We start from the raw sequence: 20,695 nt of genomic DNA on the forward strand, positions 1-20,695 counted from the left end.
CATAATAATGAACATCAGTTAAAAACTTACTCAAAAGTGTTTAAAATATCTTCACAGTCCCAAAGGCCAGGTTCCACAGGGTTAAACAGATATTTTTAGATCTCAGCCCTGCTGCAGCTGCTCTGTAACACACATCCACAACACTATTCCTGCCCTTAGAAATTCTGCTGCCTTTTTTTTTTCTCAGATGTCCAACCATGACTATACGGTAAGCCGCACTGTTATTTTTAGGGACGACATTATTCCTATCTTTTAACCCTTTACTATTTAATCAACCTCTGGGACTTGTTGCAAGATTTGTACAGTGACACAGCTGATCTGTTCTATAACCCCAGCTGGCTACATCAGCAACCATCTTCATTGTTAGTTTGCAAATGTTGAACCTCCAGTTGTTTCCTATCTGTGTCACTGGGTTTATTAGAAAATACACTGTCTAGCTGTTAGTTAAAGTCGAATAGTACTCTCCTTATTTTAAAAGACACATTATTTTATATCAAATCCACAGCTTGAAATCCATTCATTCTTGAAATTGCAATAAAATAATGCAGATTTGTGGTGTCTATTTTCTTGCTGTTTCCAGACTTTTAAAAATATTTGTTTATATAAATAACACCAAACAGTTCTGTGTGAACCTGCTTATCTGATGTTACAACAATGCCCTTTTGTTACCAAAAACAATACTTACATGGCAGATTTCTAAGACTGTGTACACAGGGGACTCATTGCTAACCGCGTTAGCAATCTTGCACACCTTTTGTAATCTGTCAAGAAAGAAAAAAAAAGGTTTATTTGGCATACTATATTTCAGTGAAACCACATGGAACTGTGTTCTTGTGGATTATAGTCCTCCTATCACCACAGTGGTTAGAAATGAAAAGCAGGATAGCATTGCATGATCTACTTTGATTGAGCTGAGAAACCAAAGTGATTTGGAACCATATTACCTGAAGGATAAATGGTCCAAGTGTATTGCACTTGGTTTTTATCATAAACTTACGCTAAATTTAGTGTCCAAGTATCAGCAGATTATATAATTCCTTTGTTCCCTGAACTCTGACACAGTTATTAAAAAAGGTATTTTTAGCCTAGCCTTTGGGGATGTCATAAGCATAGCTTTCAATGGCAAAAAAATTGTGCAAGTGCATTTTATCATGACAAGGGTAAATAAATTATAACACCAGCAAATATGGTACACAGTAGTAAGTAATGCCTTAATACTGGCCTAGTATTTACATTCTTTAACTATGTTCAGCCACCAATCTCATGTTCAGGTTTGTTTGCTGCTTTACCACCTGTATGCTAAGCACGTAATGATGGCTTACTGCAGAGTTTGAGCTCTTTTACCTTTTCTTTTAATCATGCCATCTGCTTATGGATCTCTTAAAAGTCTTTATACTTTAATGCTAGCATTTATGAATTGCTCACTTACATTAATAATAAAAATTTTAAAAAAAGTATTCTAAAAGTAATTGACTTTAAGAAAAGATAATATTGCCAGAATGACATAGGATTTGGAATACTGCTATTTTGTGAACATTACTCGATGTGCTAGATACATTACTAAATTTGCTGTAAAATGGTGTACACTATTTGACCTGGGTACTACTGAGGAGTCTTGCTAAACCAACATGATTGTTTCTTTTTCAGAGATTAAAGGCACTTTCTTGATGTTAGATGTTGTGGTTTCTTTGGTGCCTGAAACAATAAACAAAAAACTACTCCTAGCCACCACAATACATACACATTATAATAAACATCTGTCGCACAGAAGTTATGTGCTTCATTTGAAAGCCACACTTAATTTAGAACAGTAACAGCATCAGCACAGTAACACTGGAACCTACATGCTGGTCTGGAACAGTCCCTTGTGTTGTGATAGAGTCGATGGAAATGCTTGCTGCATTCAGTTGAGAACTTGACCGGTCCTGCTTGAAAACAATAAAAGGTTATCAAAATGTACTCTAACAATGAATGTTAAAAAGCTAAAGAATACTCATTTATACAACAGCATGGAAGGAAATACATACAGAAATGTATATTTCAAACTTATGTGTAACACTTGTTTTACTTCCTGAATATGATTGTACTGTGTTTACATTTCTAATATAAAAATGCATGCACATCACAATTAAAAAGTTTATCCTCCTTCAACATGAAGGACAGAACAATAAGGGACCATTCACCTTTCAGTGCCTCAAACTGATTGTGCAATGTTGTAGGTTTGTCTTGCCTGTCGGTCAAGTTCATTCCATAAGGTCTCAACTGGGCTGACCAAAATTATAAGACTGCTGATGGTAGCACAACGGGTAACATTTAAAATAACTATCCATAGAGATTAACAGTGAACTAAAATATGTCATGCCAAAAATTGTTATGTAACACATTGCAAATATTTAAAAACAAATATAGTACCAGAACATCTGGGCAAACAGCCACGCATAATAAATGTACCATGATATTTTTTGGCAGAATAGACAAAGTGTGATTCTTTTAACACAGATCTGGAAGAAAATAGCAATACTGCAAACCTGGTTCAGCATGTTCTTACCTGTGAAATGTTTTATAAACTTGTCTTTCAAGTTAACATCTCTTGGGACAATTTCTGTTGGAATAAAATATCGAACTAGTGTTATAGTACAAAATAATACAAACATAATTGACACACACACACACAGCTACACAAATATCATACAAAGTCAGGTTTCTGACAGGAACTGGTAATAGAGCATGCACATAAAAGCCTGTGGGGTCTTTATTGTGCTCTGTTGTTTATCAATTCATCAATTTGTATACTTTTTTTTTTTATGGTACCATAGTGCTCTATTCACAAAATCTGTTTTTATCAATTAAATAAAGTTTGATTTTCAAAAAGTGGTTCTGTGCTACTGGACTGTTAATAAAGGAGCTGCATCACCCTGGAGGGAACATGCTGTCTTTGGACTTTTTTATGGCTCATAACTGTATAAAAGTTCATCATATCTGGCTGCAATAAAAAAGAAAATATGTGAAATCTATGGTTGCCTCAGCAATTCACATGGCCAATATGTATGTTTTGTTCCTAGGACCTGTTGAATCTCATTTTAGTTCCCTTCTCGTGACTTCAATCAGATTTTTTTTTTTTTTTTAAATGCTTGCTCCGAATATATTTAGTAATCCAATCTTTTTCAGTGGACTACTGTTCTATGGGACAAGCTGGTATTTTCACATCTCACAAATGCAAGAGTTCGGAAACACAATTGAAATTGATTTAGTTTCATATAGTTTAGCATCCCTGTTTCAAATTTGTCAGGGAACATGAGTGGGGGAAATGAAGGCAGACCTGTGTCATGTATCAACAAACAATAAAGTTTTGTAATCACTGTAAAATGTTGAGAAAAAAACAAACAAACAACCACAGTAGAATTGTATACCCTTAGTTTTCGAAAAGCACTCTCCTCACACTGTCTGTTACACAATGAAGTTGCATAAAAAATATTACATTTTTGTATTGTGTCTGTGGTGTTTACACATAGACCAGCTGATACTCTTTTTTACATGATGTCTTTGAGCAATGGTGACATTATCCCTGCTGTGAGCATGGTGTTTATTTAGTTCATTTTGTATGGGTACGCATTGGAAAAACATACTATGCAGTTCCACCTCCCCTGCATCATGATATTGATGTTTTGATGTGAAGTATGCTTTGTATTTAACCATTTGAGAATTTGTATATGGTCTGTAATGTAAAGGGAATGTTTACATTTGCAATACCATGCCCTCTTTCCCCAGAAGGCAGCCTCCCGGCACACATTTATCCTCCCAGAGACTGCTTAAACCACTTATTTACAAAATAAACTCCCTTTCATATTGAGCATTTTTTTCAAGACTCAAACCCTATATTTGTAAACTAACTTTGATAATGTACAATAACAATTATGGACTGTATATGAATATATGTGGAATGCAGAATATAACTAATTCAAGCTCTGTTAAAGAATGTGTCCAAAGCAGTGGTTTGTCATTAATGTTTGTGATGGTGTGTGATGGAGGCTGGTACAGTATTACATTTAAAAAGGTCACTTTACTGCGAATTAACAAAATGCTCTAAGCAATGCTGGGCCCTATCACAGGAAAATTCCCAAAAGAAGTCAGACAGACAGCAGGTAAACCAATCCTTACTACAACTAAAAGTGGGTGTGTAACCAGCATTTTTCTAAATAGTCAATTGTATTATGTACTTGTTGTTACAGCATCTACACTAAATAATAATAAAATAAAATAAAATAAATCATATTCTTATTGTAGGAAAATTAACTCCATATAGAAAGTTTTGCAAAATTAGCACAGCTGAAGAGACAGGTTATTATCTGTAGATCTGTATGTTTTTATCCCAATTGCAAAAAATATAAATATGATTTAAATTATCTGATTTTACATCTCTGTCTATACACAGTATATTACAGTCAACCTTGGTTAACTCAACTGGTGGATAACTCGACACCTTTGTTTAATTCAACAGACAATCTTGATCCTGGATTTTCTCCATATAAAATATATGCATCCTGCCTCTTAGTTTTTTTAATACAACAATATGCTTTACTTGTAACTTGACACTTATTACTGGTACTGAAGGGATGAAAACTATTTAAAAAACTAGTGGATCACTCTATACTCTTGTTTCACTTGACTGACCTCTGACTCATAAATTATAGTGGCACGGTAATATTGGGTGCTCAATGTTAAACCTCATACTTTCCATTTTAATAACTTTGGCGGGGTTTGTCGGAATTGCACACAAAGTTGCATGGTCCATTGACTTGCAATGTTGTGAAAGCGAGGCAAGTTTCGTGACCACCTTGTGCGGTTAACGAGATCTGGACACCCATTTTTTTGTAGTTTTTTTCCCCCTATACTTAATGTTTTTTTTTTGTTCTTTTTTGCAACCTTTATGAAGATGAGCAAAAAAGGCTGTATAAAATAAACACAGGTAATGAGCTATATTGTAATTTACAACATGTGGAATATATTGTACTTTATTAATGATTCAAGGGAATCAACTAAAATTACATATGTCTCAAATTATAAATTTATTTCCAAAAAAATTGGGTGTCACAATTATTGGCACCCTTGTTTTCAGTACTTTGTGCACCCTCCCCTTGCAAGGATAATGGCACTGAGCCTTTTTCAATAATTTTTTATGAGATTGGAGAACACGTTGGAAGGGATCTTAGACCATTCCTCCATACAGAATCTTTCCAGATCCTTGATATCCTTCGGTCAGCACTTATTTATGGACTGCCCTCTTCAATTCATACCACAGGTTTTCAATGGGATTCAAGTCCAGAGACTGAGATGGTGTGACAGAAACACAGAGAGAAGGACTGAGAGAGGAGATCTCAGTTTAAAAAAAGATATATGTGTTGTGTGTTATTTCTGTCTACGAGTCACTGTTTATTTTTTTGTCGCACAAATAGACAGTTAATGCACACCTCCCAGAGCTGTCGAAAGGAAAGCACTGTCCTGAGCACCACTGCACTGAGCACCTGCACGTTTTCATTCACCCAGGACTGGTGACCGTGCCATTGTTTTTGTACAGGACTGTGCCCTTGTTTTCATTATCCCCGTGCTTTACACATTGTTGTGTATTGCCGGGGATTTATTATTTGACGGTCACCAGACCAGGAAAAAAGAGCAATAAAGCACTTATTCACTGAATCACCATTGTCTGCTTATCACTCCTGCACTGCATCACCGCTACACCTGTTCCCCTACCAGCCACTTTGCCACAGATGGCCATTGCAAAATGTTGATTTTGTGGTCCAGCAACCATTTCTTTGTGGATTTTGATGTGTGCTTGGGGTCACTGTCTTGCTGGAAGATCCACTTGCAGACAAGTTTCAGCCTCCAGCAGAGGCAACCAGGCTTTTGGCTAAAATGTCCTGGTACTTGGTAGAGTTTATGATGCCGTTGACCTTAAAAGGGCCCCAGGACCAGTGGAAGCAAAACAGCCCCATAACATCAAAGATCCACCACTATATTTTACAGTAGGTATGAGGTTCTTTTCTGCGTACAAAGCCTTCTTTCAATGCCAAACCCACCACTGGTGTGCGTGGCCAAAGAGCTCTATTTTCGTCTCATCTGATCATAGCACCCGGTTCCAATCCAAGTACCAATGCTGTTTAGCAAACTCCAGGTGCTTACATTTGTTGGTTGCTCTCAATAAAGGCTTTTTTCTGGCAACCCTTCCAAATAGGCTATTGGCAATGAGGTGGCGTGTAATTGTAGGTTTGGAGACTTGGTGACCCTAAGATGCAACCAAGTTCTTTAATTCTCCAACTGTGGCCCGTGGATTCTTCTTTGCCTCCCGAACTATCTTCCTCACTGTGCGTGAGGGCAAGATGCACTTGCATCCTCTACCAGGCAGATTTACCACTGTTCCACTGGTTTTGAACTTTTTAATTATTGCCCTAATAGTGGTAAGTGGTATAGTTAAGTTTTTAGCTATTTTTTGTACCCATTGCCTAATTTATGAAGGTCAACAACCATGTGTCTCTTTTCATTTGTTCGTTGCCTTTCCCCATGGTGATGGATGACAAATTAATTTTATATGCGTCTTACCTCATTTTTATATCCCAGTGAAACAGGAAGCCATGGAAGGCCACAATACAGTTTCTTAAGACTGAGATGTACTTAAACAAAATTAAATCTGCATTAACTTCTACTTTCTTGATTTTATTAGACTCTTTAGGGTTGCCAATAATTGACACCTATCTTTCTGAGAAAAAAAAATAAAAAATTACAGCCTTTTTTGCTCATCTTTATCAAGGGTGCCAATAATGTTGTAGGTGCCTGTATGTATGTATGTATATATATATATATATATATATATATATATATATATATATATATATATATATATATATATATATATATATACACACACACACATACACACACACACATACACATACTGTAAAACAAGATTGCACAACTCTCACAGGTGCGTTGCCCCTTTAAGACCAGACCCAGGACACAGAAATAGATTGTAATAGTGTGAAACGCACAATTTTACAAACACGAGTAAAAATCAAAAATAAACAAAACAAACAAACACCTAGCTCCTTCTTGGGGCACTAACTAACACAAGCCGTAACCTAACTCATACAGGACGGCTAAGCCGTTTACCTGTCAACACCAAAACACAAACAAGGTCTTCACACACTACTTTTTACTACGATTGCACACACCTACAATCGGGCTCCTCACACACCAGCAGCCCCGAACAGACTGGCTGCCTTCTTTAAATACCCTGCACCTGGCTCTAATTTGCAATTAACACCAGGTGCAGGGGATAACTAAATAATTAAACAATTAAACCAGTGTGCATTTTCACATGTTTCTGGCAGGGAGGATATTAACCCCCTCCCTGCTGTATTACAATGCACACACACACACACACACACACGAACACACAGTTGTAGCAAAACTTTTGCTTTTGTGGATGAGGAAAATAAGTTACAAGAAATAGACAATTATTTATTTCAGCACTTTTCTTTTTTGCAAAAATGCTAATTCAAAGTAATTCATAGCCTGACAAGGAAAAATAAATTAATAGATACTTAAGGCATCTTTAGCAATAATAACCTCTTTTAAAGGATTGGGATATTTGTCAATGAGCTTGTTTTTTTTTTATCATTCTTCAACGCAAAATTGTTCCAGGTCATTCAAATTCCGAGTACTTCTCTTGTGCACAGCCTTCTTCAACTCATACCAAAGATTCTCAATCAGATTTAGATCGGGACTTTGACTAGGCCATTCCAGAACCTTGATTTCATTCTTCTTTAACCAGTCTGAAGTAGATTTTGATGTGTGCTTTGGATCATTGTGGTGTTGGAACGTCCAGTTGCGCTTTAAACCAAGTTTTGTAGTGGAGGGTTTCAGATGATTGGACAGTATCTGTTGGTATCTATGGAATCCATTTTACCATGTACTGGAACTAAATTTCCTGTGCCATTAGAGGAAAAACAGCTCCATAGAAGGATATTACCACCTCCATGCTTGACAGTAGGTATGGTGTTCTTTTCTTTGTACACCTAACCAGACTTTCTCCAAATGTAACAACTATCAGCATGACCAGACAGCTAGATTTTTGTTTCATCACTCCACAAAACCTTTAACCAGAACTTATATCCATCATTCAAATGCCATTTTGCAAACTTTAAGTGGTTGTCCTAAGAGTGTCTTTTTCCTTGGCCTGCAAGGAAATATGTTTTTTTAATTTGTTTTCTTAAAACGAATTTCTTCTGTCTCTAAAACCTACAATCAAACCCAGTTTCTTTTGACAGTCTAAAATGTAACATGATGAAGTGCAACATTAATACCTTTACATTTTAAAAGGAATGATTCAGAAATCTCCAGAAATACACATACATGATTTCATCAAAAACATATAACAATGTAATGCCTTTGAAAACTCTCATGTCTGACAAACTACGAATACTGACATAATTCATTACATTGTATTATACTGTAAATATAATAGTTGTGATGCACAGCATAATGCAATGGCATGGCGCATGCCAACCTGCGCCAATATATTCATCCAAATGAGGGTAAATATAGAACTTTGTCTACCTCGTAAAGCTGTAGATGGGGTTCTCATTTCACTGCCATTTCATTGTGCAAGTGTCCCTTGCTTTTTGTGCATACACAAAACTGATTGATTGAGGCAATCGAAGGGTGTTGCAAGCAACACAATCACTTCATGTGTCAGTGAATTTAAACCAGCCAACAGAATACAATATATGCACTGTGAGTGTGTGCATTAAGTCTATAGAACAAAAATATATTAAATCTATGATTAAAGTCACGCATGCTATCTGCATGCTACAATTGACAGAAGGAATGCAGAGAGTTTAAAACTAAATGCATGCAATCATTCGGGTCAGTTTCTGAAATCTGCTAGAAACATGGAAAACAATAATTGCTTAAATAGCTGAAACCTCAGTGTACTAGAGAGGAGTAAGAACCAAAGTAGTTGGGCTAGACAGATGTAGGGCTGAAATGAAGGACCTTGATATGAAATTCAGTAGTAATAACCAAGTTTGAAATCCATAAAATACAAATATTCTGTGGTGGAATAGTAGGGCTATTTACTCACTTACCAGAATGTCTGGCTTTTGTCACTCGACAGTAGTTCTGGAAGGTGAGGAGAATATGCACAAACAATGACCAATACTGAACAGCTATGGCTAAAAGTTTTGTATCGCCTACAATCAGGATTGAGACATAAGCCATAGTAGTACAGTATTTCATGTTAGATTTCGAAATGTCACATTTTTAAAATTTCTGTCAGTTCAGCTAAGTATATGGAAAACTACAAAGCGGCATGTAATTCTATATGTTAACAACTTAATCAATGTTGTAATGAAATAATTATTTTCTTTTAATCTTAAATTGCATTTATTTTAATTTTTACTGTCCCTGAATCTTATATATTTGAATTATATAATCTGGCATTATCCAAGCCTGTACAATCTTAACTGCAAGCTCCCTTTGTCTTCAAAGAAATCAAAAAAAGTCGCCGGACTACAGCAAAAATAAATAGTTCCACAACAGGAACTACTTAATTGTTTCTCCAGATTGCATCCATAAAGCAGTCTAATTCAATACTTTTCTTCATAGATATGAGCAATGCAAACATCAGGTCTGAACTCTCACCTTGTAATCGGACAAGTAAACAGTAGCAAGAAAAAGCTGTTTAATTATGATTAGCCCACTGCTCACACTATCCCACCAATGAAGAAAAAGCCAAGTTGTTCAACAACACTTTTAACAAATGTCAGCTTTTCATTTTTAACTCTACAGAAGGAAGTGGTAGCAGTGTGAAGTAAATTACCAGAACCAAACATAGTTCTGTTTATGAAGACGCTTCAGTATTTTCTAAAAGTATTACAGATAACATATTCAGGTGGTTTGTGCCCGGTGACATTTGTTGTGCCTGTAGCTGCTGGCTTAACACAAATACGCCTCCCCCATCATAGCAGTATAAATTAAGTTTTAGAATTTCCACGCTTGTTTAAGCCACCTAATATTCAATTTACACATACCTACATTTATACCATCAAACTTATTGGTGAATGAAATTCACAAAAAAATCAACAATTGATTATATTGGCTACAGATAAAAATAGAGTCCCATTTTACCAGTAAAACCAGGTTATGAGTAGTGCAAATTTGGCATTATGGTGCTAGATACTAGCACCAGGGTACCTCATACAATGCCAGCAACATTAAATTCTGGCACCTGTTTTTTTTTTTAAATATATATTCCTTAGCAACCATAAATGATGATCGTTTCTCATTGGGTCTGGACTACTCACATGATCCACCCACACTCATAATCATACACAGGAGAGAAGGTTTGTGTCGTGTGGGAAGTTTAACTGCAGAAACTGGTCACATGACATGTCTTTGCAGCACACTTTTATCCAATTAATTAAATCAGCAAGTCAAAAAGGTATGTGGGCAACTGTAGACTTCACAGGCAACGATAAATGCATTTTAAATATTGCAAAATAATGTTTCATCTTCGCAAGCCTCTTCATTTTACTGCAACAATTAAACATGTTTTGTTGATTAAAAAAAACATTTAAGTTAAAACCTAATCAGTTGTTGCAGCTAATTGTACATTTAATCCATCAATAACATCGAGTGTAGCTGAATTCATGAGTTCTTATATCCAATGTCTGGGCTACTCTGGTCTGCCGTCTTCGGTTTCTTAATATTGCAATGTTCGTCTTAAGCAATTATACATATAAATATACATAAATATATATGCCTAATACTTTTTATCACTAAAAACAACAAGAAAAAAACTTTAAGAAGTCCATCAAAAAAAATAAAAATGCCAAAATACACAACAATGTGGTATTGCAACATTATTCATTACATTGTACAACCGGTTGGAAGTACACTTCCCTATAGACGGGTTGACTCGACGGGTAAAACAATAATCAATTGTTTAAAATCCTTTTTCATTCTACCTTTAAGCAGTAACACACTAAAGAGATAGTGTTGTGCTGGGATAACATGTCTAGGGTGGGATGTGAAGCACAAGGCAAAACCAGTGGCATTATTCCAGTACTGATGGATGGACGCCCGTCTCCAACATTCATGGCCGTAACAATTATACATTTCCTGTAGGCTGTTGGCAATTGCAGTAACAAATGTATATTGTTCCCAAGTGTGTGTGAATCGAAGAACGTTCTCGCTCATTGTTGATGTACTACATACTTTTGGTTAAAATGTGCTACATACTTTTGGTTAAAATGTGCCAGCACAATTGAGAAAATGTTTCCTCATCTTGGAGTTTAGGGACTTCCACCAGGCTACCAACAAATGTAGGTATTTATACTTCAACCTATACAGATACTGGTAACTACATAGACTAATAAACTCTGAACAGTACTTTAAAACAGCATCAAACTGTATGGTAATTGCAAATATTAATGTGGTTATATTTTAGCAATTGATTCAGAGCATGAGGAATATTTAATAATAATTAATAAAAAGTAGTGTTTTAAGAAGCACTTGGCTGACATGTTGTGTCATGTGTAGTGCACAAGATACATGGTTTGAAACTTTGGAAAAGTGTAAAGAAGTTTATTCATTTGAGGATCATATCAGGGACACATAGGATTTTCTCACTGGCCTCAAGTTGTTACCATATTGGAAATCTCTACCCTAATGGGTCAACTCTCCTGAAAGTTTTTGGAAAATGTGATACTGTGCTAATGCAAATAAATTAACGATAATCAGTATTTCTTATTGTTTACCTTACTATAGCCCTATAAAGCACCCTGACTCTCTCCAAACACAATATACTTTTTTTTTTATTATACAGATTTACCTTCCACAAATTCAGTTAGGTAAATTGGTAGGTTAGGTTGAGGGGGACTAAGTCAGCACAGAGAAATCCTAAGGGTCAAGAATCCCTTCGCTTTATTCATAAACACGCATTGCCGCATGGGGAGAGGGGGGTGGAATACGAGGGGGGAAATGGAGGGGAAATGGGAATGTGCTTTTGTTTTGAATTGTTGTACTGTCCCCCCCCCCCCCCCCCCCCCCCCCCCCCCCCCCCCCCCCCCCCCCCCCATTTTCAAATAAAAATTTGATCACAAAAAATAAATAAATAAACACACATTGCAAGCGAGTGGATTCAACCTATGTTTTGGTCACGTGTTTCTGGCAATTCCCAGACAGCCTACAATTAGCTGCCCCGGCATTTCTATGATCCATTCTCCAGCTGACCATTGAGACGCTAGCAAACAAAAAAGTATAAGAAGCTTGATAATATATAAGCTAAAGCTGTACAGCAAAATTGCTATGTGTATTCTTTATGCATTCAATTTTCTATATAATTACATTAAAAAAAACAAAAAAACAAAAAACACTGCACAGCTTATCTGGTGTGTTGAATACATTACTGAACATTGATGTCCAAAAACATTATTAAAATATGTATTTTTTTCCCCCCAAACCACAGAATGTGTAACCTACACAGTGATTTACAACAGTGCAGCCTAATATGCCTAGTTATTTAGGAATAAATAAAAAAAAGTTTGGCAGGGTTTCTGGAAGAAAGTAAGCTACTTTTAAAATAGGTTTAATGTTAGCAGTTGCTTAAGGAAATCAGGAAATTTGATAATTTGTTCCATCTACCTGGATCCTAAACTTACAACACCCTAAACAAGTAAAACTGATAATGCAGAACATGATTTCACCTAACCTAGGGAACATGAACAGTAGGGCAAACCAGCCATCTTCACAAAGTAGAAAAGTATGTAGATAAAATACATCTATTAGAAAGATCATAATATTTCTGCAGCAGTGAAGCAATACTAGTTTTTCTAGCATGGAAGTTATGCAATTACTGATGTTTAAGCAGAGTTAAATGAATATACTATTGAAAGAAATCCAGATCAGCCAATAAATTGGATTATGACAATATCTCATGTATTTATATTAGGAAGTGTCAGTGCAGCAGTAGCATGCAAAATTAAATTTCAAATGAAATTGACAGGTAGTAATATTAACTATATATGCAAGAAAATGTTGAATTCCACCCAAGTGGATACAAGCTGAGTTACACACAAACAGTCTCAATGCTATAGTAATATTATCACATGGATTGGACTCAAAAAAATGGGAAAGGAGACCAGTAAAGTAAACATGAAAACAATGTGTAGTTCAACATAAAATAGAATTTTTGGCAGCTGAAACACATTTTGACAGGTTTTTTTTTTTTTTTTTTTTTTTAACAAAGTGCCACGGTTTAGATCAGTAACCTGGAAAGACATTACCATATTGATGGTATTTCACAGGTCAAATATCTTAGTTATCTAAAAATAGTAAAATTGGTGGTAAAATATTGTGCAAGCAATGAAAATTTTAATCTATTAATATGTTTTTGATAATCAGGCAGCACTAGGTTTAACCCTAGAATTACATTTTATGTCTTCCATTTCTCAAAACGAGCCTGCCCTACTCAGCCTCCAATTAATACTGCCTGCTGTTTTAAGCCCAGAGCTCTCTAGTGTAGTGTCGGTACCCGTGGGGGGCAGACCTGCATCGTCATTTTCATTTACCTTGCTGCAGCTGCCACCATCACGCCTTTTTTCCATGCTGCTCAGCGGGTGACTCCGTGGGTAAAAGTTAGTCTTTGGCTCTGGGACTGTTTAAAAAAAAAAAGCTACTACTGATTTTTGGTGTCCTGTCTTCATTTTGTGTTTTCCTTAGTACAGAAGGCTCTTCTGTTATTTTTGATTATCATCAGTTTGAAATAAAGCAACTGAATGATGTTGATTTTCATTGCTTCATTTGCCTTGCTACGGTGCGTGAAGTGCTACTGTTGAATGACAATGACGGGTGAGTGGAATCGGAGCCTGATCCACTTTTTTTTTTTTTTTTTTTTTTTTTAAATCATGTTAATACAATGTGCTACTGATCTTACGGTCTGAAGTGCTAAGACCAAGCTTTTTGAAGTCAGTTTGTGCAAAAATGATGCAGCACACATTTATAAATTTTAAATATCAGATGTTTAAAATTTCTCGAACAAAGCCACTGTAAATTCCAAATTTTGTATCCCCCACCTGGAATGACAACTAAAAGTGCAGTCCCAGGGATAAAAAAAAAAAAAAAAAAGCAGAGCCAGGGAAATCCCATCAAATCGCACCGTTTATTACTAATTTGGAGACGGTCACATGTACAGTATATAAACCGGCAGCTTTGGCTGATCGAGGTTGGAATGTTCATGCGTGGAGAATGAGAATAAGAGAAGGTATAAGAAGACCTACAAGGAAGCAATTGCTATGCGTGCTGGTTCAACACCAACACGATACTTATTTTAGTTATTTCATGTCTGTCTATTTGTTTTTGGCTAATGTGCCGTTTGTTTTTGTAAAAGTGTTTTCGTTCGCAGTGCTGTGTGTTTCTTCCAAGTTTGACAACACTGCAAAAGCCAGCTTGTCACATATGGTGTCAGAACTGGGACAACAGCACCTCTAAGACACAGGCCAGAGAAAGTACTGCTGGAGTTTTTTTTATTATTATTTTTTTGAATTATTTTTTTCTTTTTGAAGAAAGAAAAAGGATCAATAAAAATGGGGCGAAAGAGACAGAAGAAGGTGGGGCAACAGCAGCGCGTTGCTGGTCGCAAGTCCCGCCTCATCTGTGCCACTCAGGACATATGCCTTGCCTGCCTAAAAGGTGAGGAATGGTGCTTTGCTGTTGGCAAGGTTGGGCACATAGCACCCGACCAAACCCCGCCATGGCAGGAGGTGGAACTGGCACCACAGGAACAGCACGCCTTGCCAAGGCCTCGAGCTGGTGCCCTTCTTACAGGGAAGGGGGCCACTCCGTCATCAACTGCCCCCTGCCCCGGAAAGGTTGAGGAGGGACGTCCGGAGGGCAGTTAGGAGGCCTACCTCACCGCTCTCGACGCTCCCACCTCCGCCGCCATGGGAGGAATATCTGCAGCTCCCACCTCCACCACCAGAAGGAGATCCACTTGTTGCTCTCGCCTCCACTGCCAGAGTGAGACTGCAGCTCCCACCTCCACCGCAAGAGGGAAACTACCTGTGCTCCCATCACCTCCCAAGGATCAACTCCTGCCCAAGCCTGCAATGCTTGGGCAGGCCAGTTCGCCGTCGCCTGGGGAGGCTAGTTTGTTTGTGTGTGTGTGTGTGTGGAAAGAGGTGACAGGGAGGCAGTGTATGAATAGGGTGATCACAGATGAGAAAGAGGGTGTTGTGTTTTCATTGTGCATCAGTATATTTTTAGTGCTTACAATTAGATGGTCATGTTTTAGCATACCTTGGGGCTATACTGGGCTGAAGATGCAGTAGCAAACAATGGACAAAGGTTAGTTTGGGCAGAACAAATGCAAACTATTTTAATAGTGCAATTACATATTTGCATTGCTAGAGGCTGAATTTCTAAACGTGCATAACATTACAGTTTTAACAAACTCAAAAATATATTTTGCCGATTTGCACGAGCTGTTAGTAGTAGGCCTACTGTTCTTTGGCAATCCCATCATGGGATTCAAACGTGACTGCTCTTGGGAAAGAGTTGCTGTTGTGCACAACTACAGAACTTAGGATGTATGCATTTACACTTTACATTACCAAACGACTCTTCCATTAGAAAATGAAATTGGTGCTGAATTGATTTTCAGAATAAATAACGTATATTGATGTCAAATATATTTTGCAGGTTTACTAATTAAACAGTGGTCTTCAAGGCATTTGTAAATAATAAATCGATGTTTTCTTAAAAATAAAAAGCATTTATTTATCTAGATCAAATATTAAACCCAGAGTACAACCCTGGGCAATATGTAGTATACGTTTGATATGGAATTTAAGTTAGTACATGACACAAGGATAAATGGAACGCTACTTCTGGCACTGAAATCCTCCAAGTTTATCACTTCACTTCGTATTTTCTGTCTCTATGCATCCATCAGAGCATATTTTTATAGGATAATACAAGAATCCTAAGAAACATAGTAGTGGTTGAATAATTTATTTGTGCTTTTTATTTGCTCTTTTTATGTTTTTATTCTTGGAAAAGATATGATCCTGTTTGCACTGAGGTATTTAACACAGGCTGGATTCATCCGTAACAGTCTAATGGTTACACACATTTCACTCAGAACTTTCTTAATTATTGCCTTAAGTAAATGTACACTTTAACAAAAGGGAATGCGTTGCTAAAATTTACTTATGAATAAAACATTTCCAAATAAAATACCTTACACAGAATACAAGGCACATTTACTTAACTTTCTACATTAACTAACTATGTTTGGATTATGAAAAGAAATACAAACAGAAAAGCCACAAATAACTTTTTGCCACAATGACTAATTAAGAAAATCTGTTTTTAATACCATGACGATTACCGGTAAATTTAATTAAACATTATAAACCCATGTGGTAACATGGGGAAGACAACCCCATGAGATAAAATGCTTACCCCTATTACTTTGTGTTCTTAACACTTAATGGCACTGTAAACACAGTCCTCGCATCCTACTGTTCACTTTCAACATATATCTAGACCGGAAGCAATGCACACGTGCAAGCTTGAGTGCCAGAACCGTTTTTATGTAAGTTTGTATTCATTTCTCGCTTTGAAAATAAGTTGTAGGTGTACATGAATACTTTCAGTTTGTTCTAGAACATGTGCTGTGACGATAGGAAAGATTTATGTGTATAAATCCAAGAGTTAAAGTACAGGGTGAGAACAGGGGATTTTTAGTAGGCCCAAACATCTGATTAGAATTTATGAGGCAAGTTGCTCCCTCCCTGTTAATTTAGAATTTTACTGAAAAATTACAGGATTTTTTTTTTTTTTTTAACTGGACATCGTTTTTTACTGATTTTATATCGATTTTCTGTCTATTATCCAATATTTTCCCGGTACTACTTTTTAGGAAATGCACAATATTTTGATTAAAATGCTGTTTTATTTGACATTGCAATAAGTAGTCCTACACTGTATATCCTAGGATACAGCAGACGTTTAGACGTTAGATGATCCAATAACATTCAAATGTGGTTCTCTGTCACTTCACAAACACACTATCACCTGACAAGCAATTCATTTATCCTGGTTTTACATGTGCTATAATAAAAAGAAAGTGCAAAATGACATGTTAATGAGTTTGTCAGAGCGCTGTGCTTTGCTGCACAGCCACTGTTTATTGCAAGAGGTATGTATTGGTGACTTTGTGCGACAGTACTGTCTGTAGTAAAACACTGCCTAACACCGACAATCTTAATCATAAATATGTGACAGAAAATGGTGATGCTTTAGTTGTCAATTTTCTTTTTTTTAGGATTTCAAGGCGAATAACCCTGGCTTGTTTTGTGCTGATGTCATGTTCATACCTTCTGTAGATACTATTTCCGTCAGCACAGCAATTGCCCAAACATTTCCAAAGTACCAGCTAACTTGGGAAAATGTGGCTTCGACTTGCACAGATGATTAATCTGCCAGGGACATTATTAATCAGAAACAAGAATTGCTACTCATCATATTCAACATGTAAAGTGTTTTAGTCTGAGATTTTTCCCCCCCGATTTTTACAGATGTTTCAATTAAAAACTATTTTGTACCGATTTTATCCTTATTTTAATATATGTAAAATAAACTCCGAAAAATTCCTGGAATTTTTTTAAAAGATAAAAACCGAAAACGCGGAACACCAATTACAGTGCCCAAACAACCATGTAATTATACTACTAATCCAGTTTTACTGATAATATGACAATTGTTTTCTGTTCTTTCTTTGTAACTACTGTTGGAATAGCCTGGAATACTGCAACTGAATAACTGTTCATTTATTTGCTGCCTGTTTCTCATTGCAATCAGTAACTGCATTAATGAGAACACCACTTTAAGATGACAAGTAACAGCAATGTGTTAAAATTGTAATTATAAGCAGGAAACGAGACCATTTCCATTTAACTACCTACTTATTCCAACAGTAGTTACAATGAAAGAACTGAAAACAATTGGTATTTACCCAGTAAGACTGGATTATTACCATAAAATTACACAGTAATTGCATTGTTATTTGTGCAATGCAATCTAAAGGGCTACCAAAATTTCCATAATTTTCTGTGCATGAAATTAGATTTCCTATTGGGTGGGGGGGTGTCTTCACCCATGTTACCCTTTACATTCTGAATATCAAAATAAGTACATGTTGTCAAAAAGAAACACCCAAACAAATAAAATAATCGAACAATAAATAAACCTGTGTTAAGTAACTTTGAATATTTTTTTTTAGAAAGCAGCAATCAGAAAAAACACAAATACATAAAGTTTGGGAAGTGGCCTAAGTTTTCTGCTACTTCAGATATCCAAGGAGCCTCGTTAATCTCTTTAGAGTCAATAACCAGAGGAACAGAGTGTATCATCAGCTCAAAATAAAATTTAACCACTTACCTATTGGTCTGTTGTTGTCCAGCCGGGGAATAAACAAGGCCTTTTCTCTGGAGGAAATTTTGTAGTCTTGCTCTACAGAGTAAATGCCACCGGCATACCTCCGGGAGACACCTTTGTCACCTTGGTTCTCCCCAATGACCTGTAGGATGAGATCTAGAAGTGTTCTACTTTCTTTCTGCCTATATTCCTTGCTGTCCATGCATTGGCCCGAGGTGACCAGCAGAAAGATAATGCCCACGACTATGTGCCATTTCCTTTCAGTCTGCATCGCTTACTATCTGCATATGCAAAAAAAGATACAAAATGTATATAGCTCCTGCTTCTGATCCACCCTTTTCATTGGGCTTCTTTATTTTTTTTTGTGCTTTTCACATGGTCTGACTATTCACCGGAATTGACAGAACAGACTCCCCTCCCACAGCACTGATTTCAATCCATAACTAACATCTCTCTAGGATGCATTTATAGCTACGGATTAGAAAAAGGTATTATCAAAGCAGCACACTACAATCCAGGCTTTAGTTCAGATTTACTTTGCACTTATCCTCACATTATCAGTGAGTCTATTCACAATGCCAGAATTTTTTACTCCAGTTGTTTTTAAAAACTTCCAGATACATTACTGAATGAAATTGTAGTGGACGTGGCATAACCTTTTGCATAAACTCTTGTCTGATGTTTATAGCGTATATCCTGCTGTACTGTTCACATAACACAGATGTTATTTAATGTGCACTTAAACTACCATACCCACACTAACTTCTATAGGGTCCTATATAATCCATTGTTCTTAGCATGCTGTGAACATGCATGAATACATAAACTAAAAGTTAAATCAGTCTATTCCATAAAGCATTTAGCATTCTTAGTGGTGTGCAGTTAAGGAAAGGCAATATATTATTTTGGAGAAACAATCAGCACTTCATTAGATAGCAATAGATTCATGCAGTTGAGTTACTGGAATACCGTTGGTACTGTTAAATTTGTCACCGCAGAGTTTTGATTAAAGCACCAAAGACGACTAGCTATCACCTCATCACTACATGTATATTGTTGGCTATAGGGTTTTGGAGTTTTGTAACTTAACTCATAATCGTCTACTTCACTATTAATAGTTATCTGCAGACTGAACAGTACATACAATACTAACAAAAGAAACTGCATGTGGGAATGTAAGCTATTATGAAGTCGTCTGAACCATTTCTAAGTTAAAATTCTTAAACGTGAACCCTATGATGATCCACAGCATGTGAACACCGACCATTACTGCGCTGGGTTTCAACTAAAAATATGAATAATAATAATAATAATAATAATATAATAATAATAATAATAATAATAATAATAATAAAGAACAGCAACATAAAAAGTATCTAAATGGTTTTAAACCACATTGCAATTTTTTTTTTTTTCATAACTTACACGTTAAGATCTAGATGAAAGCTTTTTTTGTTTTGCTTTGTTTTGTTTGCAGTCTGCAAAAAACGTTGAATCAATCAACAACAAAAAAATCTCCCGGTACTGCTGGTTTGGTTTCTGAAGGAGACAGCAGCCTGTTGATCCGTGCGTTGTCTTGTGTCTTGCAAGAAACCATACGGGTTCACTTTTTATGCTCAGCAGATGCTAGTTCAATTCAATACGATCGACTTCGGGTGGGTGGCAAGCAGTGAAAGCATCTTTGGCATTCTTTCTTTCGCTCTTGGTCGCTCCCTTTAGCCCATGTGCCTTTTTTAGGCAGTCCATCACAACTGAGTGTCAATATCTGCTGTAACCCCTTCTTAACAGGGTAATTTACTTGTGTCTGAATGCGCCGGCTTATTGCAGCTGAGGAATCCAACTGGGACAAGCCCCACATGTTTCAGGGATTCGGGCTGATGACGGATACCTGTAAATCAGGTGTTCTGCATCGCCTGGTTGTAAAAACAGTTACACCTGTTTTAAGTAATGACAGGTGGATACATTGCTCGCTGGCATAGGAGGCGCGTACACAACACACACACATTATATATATATATATATATATATAGAGAGCAGAGAGAGAGAGAGAGAGAGAGAGAGAGAGAGAGAGAGAGGGATTACTGTTACTAGTGAGTCTGAATACTAAGTTTCATGCAGTGCGTTGAGTTTGAAAAATAGAATGACAGACACAAATAAAAGCTATATTCAAACCAGATTCATTCTCCTGCGTCTTTGA

At 36.6% G+C, this 20,695-nt stretch overlaps 1 protein-coding gene across 2 annotated transcripts; it reads right to left on the minus strand.

Moving 5' to 3' along the window:
- Window positions 1-687: 687 nt before the first annotated feature.
- Window positions 688-18,769, minus strand: LOC121313825 (protein ALKAL-like). 2 transcript variants are annotated; one of them, XM_041246618.1, is made up of 4 exons: window positions 18,502-18,769; window positions 2,549-2,602; window positions 1,845-1,925; window positions 688-761 (listed from the first exon to the last, which is right to left on the minus strand). In XM_041246618.1, the coding sequence occupies exons 1-4, from the start codon at window positions 18,767-18,769 to the stop codon at window positions 697-699; spliced, it is 468 nt and encodes a 155-aa protein (XP_041102552.1). In that variant the 3' UTR covers window positions 688-696. The 2 variants fall into 2 exon arrangements, 1 of the variants encoding a protein (XP_041102552.1); XR_005950045.1 differs by lacking the exons at window positions 688-761; window positions 18,502-18,769 and having other exon boundaries at window positions 1,856-1,928; window positions 2,549-2,609.
- Window positions 18,770-20,695: the final 1,926 nt, after the last annotated feature.

The sequence above is a fragment of the Polyodon spathula genome, chromosome 4 (genome assembly GCF_017654505.1).
Source record: "Polyodon spathula isolate WHYD16114869_AA chromosome 4, ASM1765450v1, whole genome shotgun sequence".
Lineage (NCBI taxonomy): Eukaryota > Metazoa > Chordata > Actinopteri > Acipenseriformes > Polyodontidae > Polyodon > Polyodon spathula.

Bases quoted from the DNA above. Each gene is read 5' to 3' on its own strand.
- LOC121313825 (XM_041246618.1), bottom strand. From the start codon at position 18,769: ATGCAGACTGAAAGGAAATGGCACATAGTCGTGGGCATTATCTTTCTG. The intron at 2,603-18,501 runs GTAAGTGGTTAA...TTATTCCAACAG, and splicing joins GGACAACAACAGACCAATAG to AAATTGTCCCAAGAGATGTT. The intron at 762-1,844 runs GTAGGTTCCAGT...CTTTCTTGACAG, and splicing joins GGACTGTTCCAGACCAGCAT to ATTACAAAAGGTGTGCAAGA.